This window comes from Lepus europaeus, chromosome 10, assembly GCF_033115175.1.
Source record: "Lepus europaeus isolate LE1 chromosome 10, mLepTim1.pri, whole genome shotgun sequence".
NCBI classification, from domain to species: domain Eukaryota; kingdom Metazoa; phylum Chordata; class Mammalia; order Lagomorpha; family Leporidae; genus Lepus; species Lepus europaeus.
The window spans coordinates 5305792-5314256 of NC_084836.1; the positions used below are offsets into that span (position 1 = coordinate 5305792).

The 8465-nt window shown below is 64.6% G+C and overlaps 1 protein-coding gene across 1 annotated transcript in view; it reads left to right on the forward strand.

Moving 5' to 3' along the window:
* The window catches only part of ARFGAP3 (ADP ribosylation factor GTPase activating protein 3), a 40923-nt gene extending 33085 nt beyond the window's left edge, over positions 1–7838 (forward strand). Inside the window, exons 12-16 of the mRNA XM_062202740.1 lie at positions 1395–1526; positions 5373–5496; positions 5725–5815; positions 7334–7455; positions 7661–7838. Coding sequence (XP_062058724.1) covers positions 1395–1526; positions 5373–5496; positions 5725–5815; positions 7334–7455; positions 7661–7678 — 487 coding nt within the window. The 3' untranslated portion in view covers positions 7679–7838. The remainder of the gene's footprint in view (positions 1–1394; positions 1527–5372; positions 5497–5724; positions 5816–7333; positions 7456–7660) is intronic.
* The last annotated feature ends 627 nt before the right edge of the window (positions 7839–8465 follow it).

Genomic DNA, 8465 nt, shown 5'->3' on the forward strand with positions numbered 1-8465 from the left:
GCCTTAGGGGGTCCTGCCTTGTGGGCGTCTCTGTCTCCCCACTGTGCCAGCGTGCAGGGAGCCCCCCACCCCCCAGGTCGAACGGAAGGAAGGGAAGGCCCAGCCCAGCCGCCCACGGCTGCTGCTCAGTGGAGTCCACGCAGACGGCTTTTTCTCGCCGCCTGATTTCTGAGTGGACGCCCACATCCCACGATGACTGTGGGCTCATACGAAGGAAGACTGATGTTTCCAGGGGGTGCTAAACCTGCAAGACACAAGAGCCAAGGCCGCAGTGTCGGGAAGAACCTGGAGCCTCCCTTCCCCTCCCTGCCCAGTCCAGGGCCTGCCCCGCTGTGTGCCGGCAGGCGTCCTGCCCCGCGGCTCCTCCTGGCGCACGCCTCCTCCCCAGCCCACAGCCGCCCGCTGTAAAGCAGCTCGCAGGTGCCAAGGGCGGGGGCTGGGCGCACCTCGCTGGCCTGACCGCACCAGCAGAGCGCCCGCCTCCCAGCTGGGTGACGGGCCTGCTGCCCCCCACCCCTCTCACCGCCAGGGATCCCCATCTTCTGTGACCCCTCGACACGCGGGAGCGGGGGGCTGCCTCTCCCGTGGGCCTCCCTCCCTGGTGCTCCGGGCAAGCCTGGGTGACAGTGTTCACCACCTCGGCTGAGACCGGAGCCCTGGGACACCCCCCCACCCCCTCCCCCGCTTCCGGAACTCTGCCTCCATGCAGCTGTGGGGCTGGGCTGTCCCTCCGCCCCGAGCTGTCGTCTGCTGACACGGAGGCGCCGTCTGTTTTTATTAGGGTCCTGGTGGACCCCGCCCATCGAGCTCTGCCCCGCCCGCCGCTGTTGGTCAAAGGTTTCCCTATAGACGCACCAGACCAAAGCTGGCCCCAGCCCTGCCATCTGAGCAGTAGACTGACCCTGAGGGTCAGCGTCTCCCCTGAGAGCTCGCAAACCAGGTCAAGTTCACCTCAAGGTCAAGCGTCTCAGGGCAGCTCTGTGCCCTGCTCCAGGAGGGGTAGACAGCGTCGTTGGCATCGCTTCCATTCGGCGTGGTCAGCTGAGAGGGGTGACCCCCGGGACGCCCCGTGGTGGGGTCAGCGCTCCAGGCCCGGCAGCTTCACTTCTCAGAGCTGCAGGCCCGCCTTATGCTGGGGTCCTAGACGGCCCTCAGTTCTCCAGGGCTTAGCCCAATGGCCATTCGTCTCTGTCCACACGCCAGCGGGGCGGCGGTGACTGTCCAGTCCTGTCTTCCGTGTTGTCCACGCTGACGGGCGGCTCCCCTGCTCAGACTGCAGGCCTTGGAAGCGTGGCAGCTGTGTCTGTGTTGTCGCTCTGGCCAGTGCGGTCGCGGGGGGGGGGGACAGGGAGGCGCGGGCAGGGCCTCTGACCCGCGTGCTCGCGCTCACACAGGTACTTGGACGACCCGCTGGAGCTGAGGGGCGGCTCTTTCTCCAGCTGGGACGACAGCTCCGATTCCTCCTGGAAAAAGGAGAGCATCAAAGACGTGGACACGGCGCTCAAGGCCAGCGGCTGCACGGACAGGTACGGCTCCCGGCTGCGCCAGGCCCACCGGAGCGGCCACGCGTGCCGGCCTCGGCGCAGCAGGGAGCGATGTTGCGCCACCGCCTTCGAGAGCGTTGTCATCTTCAGCACGGGGCTCTGCCGCGGAACGTGTGTGACCTCCCCCGAGGGGGCCCCGTCTCCGAGGTTCCACTGCCCCCACTTGAAGGCGTTCCCTAGACAGTGAAATCCGCCTTTTTGAGGTCACAGTTGCGCAGGTTTTGACAAGATCTGCGGTCACGTGGCTGCCACCAAATCCGAGACACAGAAGGGTCGGCTACCCCCGGCCCCTCCCCCAGCCCCTTCCCAGAATTCCAGGAAAGCGGAGCCGGGCTTTCCCGGCCTCTCTCTCGGCCGCTGCTTTCAGATTCTGATGAAGATGGCCTGTGGGCTCCCTCCCTCCTGCTGTGTGTGTGTGTGCGGGTGTGTGTGTGTCCACCCTCTGCCACAGGCCTGTGTGTGTGTGCGGGTGTGTGTGTGTGTCCACGCCTCTGCCACAGGCCTGTGTGTGTATGTGTGTGTGCGGGTGTGTGTGTCCACCCTCTGCCACAGGCCTGTGTGTGTGTATGTGTGTGTGTGTGGGTGTGTGTGTCCACCCTCTGCCACAGGCCTGTGTGTGTGTATGTGTGTGTGGGTGTGGGTGTGTGTGTGTCCACCCTCTGCCACAGGCCTGTGTGTGTGTGTGGGTGTGTGTGTGTCCGTGTCCACGCCTCTGCCACAGGCCTGTGTGTGTATATGTGTGTGTGCGGGTGTGTGTGTGTCCACCCTCTGCCACAGGCCTGTGTGTGTGTATGCGTGTGTGTGGGTGTGTGTGTGTCCACCCTCTGCCACAGGCCTGTGTGTGTGTATGTGTGTGGGTGTGGGTGTGGGTGTGTGTGTGTCCACCCTCTGCCACAGGCCTGTGTGTGTGTGCGGGTGTGTGTGTGTGTGTGTGTCTACACCCCCACTGCAGGCCTCTGTGTGTGTGTGTGTCCACACCCCCGCCACAGGCCTGTGTGTGTGTGTCCACCCTCTGCCACAGGCCTGTGTGTGTGTATGTGTGTGTGTCCACCCTCTGCCACAGGCCTGTGTGTGTGTGCGGGTGTGTGTGTGTGTGTGTCCACGCCTCTGCCACAGGCCTGTGTGTGTATGTGTGTGTGTGTGTGCGCGGGTGTGTGTGTGTCCACCCTCTGCCACAGGCCTGTGTGTGTGTCCACACCCCCGCTGCAGGCCTGTGTGTGTGTGTGTGTGTCCACGCCTCTGCCACAGGCCTGTGTGTGTGTATGTGTGTGTGTGTGCGCGGGTGTGTGTGTGTCCACCCTCTGCCACAGGCCTGTGTGTGTGTCCACACCCCCGCTGCAGGCCTCTGTGTGTGTGTGTGTGTCCACACCCCCACCACAGGCCTGTGTGTGTGTGTGTCCACACCCCTGCCGCAGGCCTGTGTGTGTGTGTGTGTCCACACCCCTGCCGCAGGCCTGTGTGTGTGTGTGTGTCCACACCCCCGCTGCAGGCCTCTGTGTGTGTGTGTGTCCAGACCCCCGCCACAGGCCTGTATGTGTGTGTGTGTGTGTCCACACCCCTGCCACAGGCCTCTGTGTGTGTGTGTCCACACCCCCGCTGCAGGCCTGTGTGTGTGTGTGTCCACACCCCCGCTGCAGGCCTCTGTGTGTGTGTGTCCACACCCCCGCCACAGGCCTGTATGTGTGTGTGTGTGTCCACACCCCTGCCACAGGCCTGTGTGTGTGTGTGTGTCCACACCCCTGCCACAGGCCTGTGTGTATGTGTGTGTGTGTCCACACCTCTGCCACAGGCCTGTGTGTGTGTGTGCACACCCCTGCCACAGGCCTCTGTGTGTGTGTGTGTGTCCACACCCCTGCCACAGGCCTGTGTGTGTGTGCGCACCCCTGCCACAGGCCTGTGTGTGTGTGTGCGCACCCCTGCCACAGGCCTGTGTGTGTGTGTGTGCGCACCCCCGCCGCAGGCCTGTGTGTGTGTGTGTGTGTGTCCACACCTCTGCCACAGGCCTATGTGTGTGTGTGTGTGTGCGCACCCCCGCCGCAGGCCTGTGTGTGTGTGTGTGTGTCCACACCCCCGCTGCAGGCCTCTGTGTGTGTGTGTGTGTGTCCACACCCCTGCCACAGGCCTGTGTGTGTGTGTGTGTCCACCCTCTGCCACAGGCCTGTGTGTGTGTGTGTGTCCATACCCCTGCCACAGGCCTGTGTGTGTGTGTGTGTGTCCACACCCCCGCCACAGGCCTGTGTGTGTGTGTGTGTGTCCACACCCCCGCTGCAGGCCTGTGTGTGTGTGTGTGCACACCCCTGCCGCAGGGGACCCTGTGATGGCCTGGCGGCTCCTCCTCCTTGTTTTATGTTTACACCGCCTGTGAAGCGGGCATCCCATGTGGGTGCCGGTTCAGCTCCCGGCTGCTCCACTTCCGATCCAGCTCCCTGCTGTGGCCTGGGAGAGCTGTGGAGGATGGCCCAGGTGCTCGGGCCCCTGCACCCATGTGGGAGACTCAGATGAAGCTTCGGCTCCTGGCTTCAGCCTGGCCCAGCCCTGGCTGTTGCAGGTATCTGGGGAGTGAACCAGCAGGTATAAGATTTCTCTGTCTGCCTGTGTGTGTCTGTCTCTTTTTCAAGATTTACCTATTTATTTAGAGAGTCAGTTACAGAGAGGAAGAGACAGAGGTCTTCCATCTGCTGGTTCACTTCCCACATGGCCCTAGCAGCCAGCGCTGGGCCAGGCTGAAGCCAGGAGCCAGGAGCTTCCTCCAGCTCCCATGTGAGTGGCAGGGGCCAAGCACTGGGCCATCTTCTGCTGCTTTTCCTAGGCCATTAGTAGGGAGCTGGATTGGAAGTGGAGCAGCCGGGACTTGAACTGGTGCCTCTGTGGGATGCCGGTTTCGCAGGTGGTACCTTTACCTGCTACGCCACAGTGCTGGCTGGCCTGTTCTCTCTCCCTGTCCGGGTGTCTCTCTCTCTCTCTCTGAGCATTTCAAATAAAATAAAAATAAATAATAAATATCAATAAAATAAGGTGGGGGTGGGGGTTTGGCCTGGCAGTTAAGATCGCTTCCCGCGTGGGAGGGCCTGGGCTGTTCACCCCTGCTCCCGCCTCCGGCCCTGCTCGTGCGGACCCTGGGAGGCAGCAGCGATGGCTGGAGGTCTGGGTGGGGTCGCGTGCTCTCAGCTCTGCCTCCCGGCCCAGGGACATCGCAGGCAGGTGAGGAGTGGTGGGAATGGATGAGAGTGTGTGCTCTCTCCCTCTGTCTCTCTCCCTCTGTCTCTCTCCGTCTCTGTCTCTCTCCCTCTGTCTCTCTCCATCTCTGTCTCTCTCCATCTCTGTCTCTCTCCCTCTGTCTCTCTCCGTCTCTGTCTCTCTCCCTCTGTCTCTCTCCGTCTCTGTCTCTCTCCCTCTGTCTCTCTCCGTCTCTCTCTCTCCCTCTGTCTCTCTCCGTCTCTGTCTCTCTCTCCCTCTCCCTCTCTCCCTCTGTCTCTCTCCATCTCTGTCTCTCTCCGTCTCTGTCTCTCTCCCTCTGTCTCTCTCCATCTGTCTCTCTCCGTCTCTCTCCCTCTGTCTCTCTCCATCTCTGTCTCTCCCTCTGTCCGTCTCTCTCCGCCTCTCTCCATCTCTCTCCCTCTGTCTCTCTCCCTCTGTCCGTCTCTCTCTGTCTCTCTCCCTCTGTCTCTCTCCGTCTCCGTCTCTCCCTCTCTCTCTCTCCCTCTGTCTCTCTCCCTCTGTCTCAAACTTGTGTAAGAACGTGCAGCAGGTTGTGGCGTGTGTGCGCTGAACGAGACACACGTGTGCCTCCCCTCCGGTAAGCCCGCCTCTGGCCGTCTTCAACCGTAGCCCCGCCGCTCGCCGCAAGCCGGACTGCGAGCCCCTGGACCACACGGACGAGGCCCAGAAGAAGTTCGGCAACGTCAAGGCCATTTCGTCAGACATGTACTTCGGGAGACAAGCCCAGGCTGATGTAAGGGGCCCTGGAGGCTGGGGAGGGGGTGGGCAGGCGCCGAGGGAGGGGCTCAGCCGGCTGCCGCTTTGCTTTGGTCAGTCCTGAGCTAAGTGAAATCGTAGATGTGTTTGTGGAGGGTAAGTGTGTTTCTCTGGGGGCTGCTGCCTCTTCTGGGGGGCCTGGTCGGGGCCGGGGACGGCGCTCAGCACGGCCCTGCGGCCTCACCTGTGCGCTCCGTCCCTCTAGTACGAGACCAGGGCTCGGCTGGAGAGGCTCTCGGCCAGCTCGGCCATCAGCTCGGCAGACCTGTTCGAGGAGCAGAGGAAACCGCCGGCAGGTAAGCGGCGGTGGGGGCAGGAGGTTGGAGCAGCCGCTGTCTGACGCCGTGTCCGCCGGGAGTCAGGGAGAGCGGCAGCTACCGTGCGTGCTGCGATGGGGTGAATGGGTGGCCAGCGGCTCCCTCACAAGGCTACGGGAGGTGTGAGGTAGCACAGGTCCAGTGCCGCCTGGTCCGGGTCAGGCCACGGCAGGGGCCTTGTGGACACTGAGGGTGGGCAGAGCGGATGGAGGCAGGGACTAAACCAGCGTCTGTCTCAGGGCAGGGGGCGAGGAGCCGCCCGCCTCCCCGCCCGTCCTGAGGCCAGACCCCAGGAGTGAGGCACCTGGTGTCCCAGGGCTGGGGGGCCTCGGCGCAGACCCCTTGGGGACCGTCCAGAGCCGCCCCGCCCCTGGGTGCACCTGTGCGTCCCCACGCTGGCCTGGGCTGCCCTCCGCCAGGCCCTGTGATGGACACTGTGGGGGCCACGGCCTTGGAGGTCATCCAGGAGAGCCGACGGGAGGGGGCGCTCAGGAGGCGGCGTTCGGGGCCCAGCACCCTCGGCAGCCCTGGGGGAGCCGGCTTGGTCCCCAGGAGGCCCGGCTAAGCAGCCCAGCAGCCGGGCCTTTCAGCCAGACAGCAGCTGGATTGAGTGCAGAGAGGAACAGCGCAACCGGGGTGGCCTCGTCCGCCACGCCAGGGTCTGGGGAGGCTGGGGCGCCCGTGCGGCCCTGGGGTGCAGCGGGCACTGGCAGCTGGCTGCTGCGGCGGGCAGGAGCCCTCTGGCGGGTGGCACCTGCTGAGGCAGGCTGTGTGCCGCAGAGGCGGGCGGGCCCGGGTCAGAGTGGCCAGGCCTCACACCTCAGCGGGCCGGGGGCTGCCCTGGTCTCAGCAGAGGGGGGCGTCGCCCGAGGGCACTTGTGGCACTGACTCCGCGGGGGCAGGTGTGGGCCCCAGCCATGTTGCCAGCTCCCAGCACCCAGGTCCTGGCCCTTTGTCAGGGTGCCCAGGACCATCGCTGGTGAGAGGGACTGGCGCCTAGGGAGGGTTCCTCCCCTCACCCATTGCAAACTGGGAGTCAAGACCATGGCCTCCGCCTCCCGCGCCTCCCCCAGGGCCCGCCCCTCCTGGGAAAAACGCCAGTAGCCCTGGAACAGTAGGGGGCTTCTCTCCTTTATGTGTCTGTGAGCTCTGGGGGGTGGGGCTTGGATGGGTCAGGCCTGAGTCACCTGCACACGCCGTGGACAGGGGGCGGGGGGGGTGGGCAGAGGCTGTCCTGAAACCAATGGCGTCTGCCCACTTCTGCTCGCCAAGTGCTTGCCTCCAGGCCTTGGTAAGCCCAAGCCCAGAGAGGGTGAGCAACTTCCCCAGAGGCACACAGCTGGCGGTGCAGTGCCGGGACTTGAACCTGCGGTGGTGTTCAGCCGCTGTCCTAGACCTTGTGGCCCACAGCTGCTGCCCAGGCAAGAGTGGGGGGAGGGGGGACACTGTGAGTGCCCGGCGGGCTGTGCTGAGCCAGCGCCGCTCCTGTGTGTGCAGGCAGCTACAACCTGTCCAGCGTGCTGCCCAGCACCCCCGACATGGCGCAGTTCAAGCAGGGCGTGAGGTCCGTGGCTGGGAGGCTGTCCGTCTTCGCCAACGGGGTCGTGACCTCCATTCAGGTCAGTGGGCAGGGCTGGTGCCCGGCGGGGGTGGAGAGGTAACCCCGCTGAGCCCCCCTGGGGGGAGGTGCCCAAACACTGCTCCCTGCCGCACCAGCCCCCAGGCTCCAGACCGCGGCAGTGCGGGGAGGGGGCGGCCAGTGGGCTCCTGGCCATGGGGGCGCGCGTGGGGGTGGGGCGCGTGACGGCCCTGCTTCTCTCCCAGGACCGCTACGGCTCCTAGTGCCGGCCGGACGAGGCCCCCCGAGGACGCAGCGCCGCGAGGACGCCCCGGTGGCTCCGCGGCCCGTGCTGCTGCCGTCCCGCCTGGCAGACGCTGGGCGCTGATTCTTCCTATTTCTTTGGAGAAATTTGTTGTTGATGTAGTGGAAGCTTTGTTCTAATCCTGTCCCGTGTTCCTTCCTGCACACGCCCAAGCCGGCCCCTGCGATTCCGCAGCCGTGGCCTGGAGGCGCCGGCTCCCCCTCCCGCCGAGGGGCCCCCAGAACCAGGGCCGGGCCGAGGCGGGCGGGACTTGGCACACACATCCCATCCCGTAGAGGGGGCCGAGAATAAAACCCAAGCCCGAGACCGCTGGTGTCCACTTTGACAGATGTGCGTCGTGGCAAGGCCGCCCGCCCCCTTTGCAGGTGGATTGCGTTGGTTTCAGCCAAACCAAGGCGCTTTGTTGCCGCAGGAATGTGTCCTGTCTGGACAGGGTGTTGCCGTGTGAGTCCGTGAGAAACCTGAGACGAGACTTCGCTAGCGTGCTCACAGATGGGGGGGGGGGGGTGCGGCCACAGGAGCCAGCTCGGCGCGGGGGCCCTGCCACCGTCCTGGCTAGTTTTGTGAATATTCTTATCTTGAGCTTGGTTTCCAAGAAGTCCGAGTGTGAGTAAGTCAGGAAAGAGCGCCGGAGCGTCCTGCCCCCACGGCGAGGTGCTGGAAGCCGGATGAACCAGCGGCCTGAGTCCCCGGCTGCTTTGTGCCTCTTTCTAAAAGCTCGCGTTTGTAGACTTCCGCACACAATA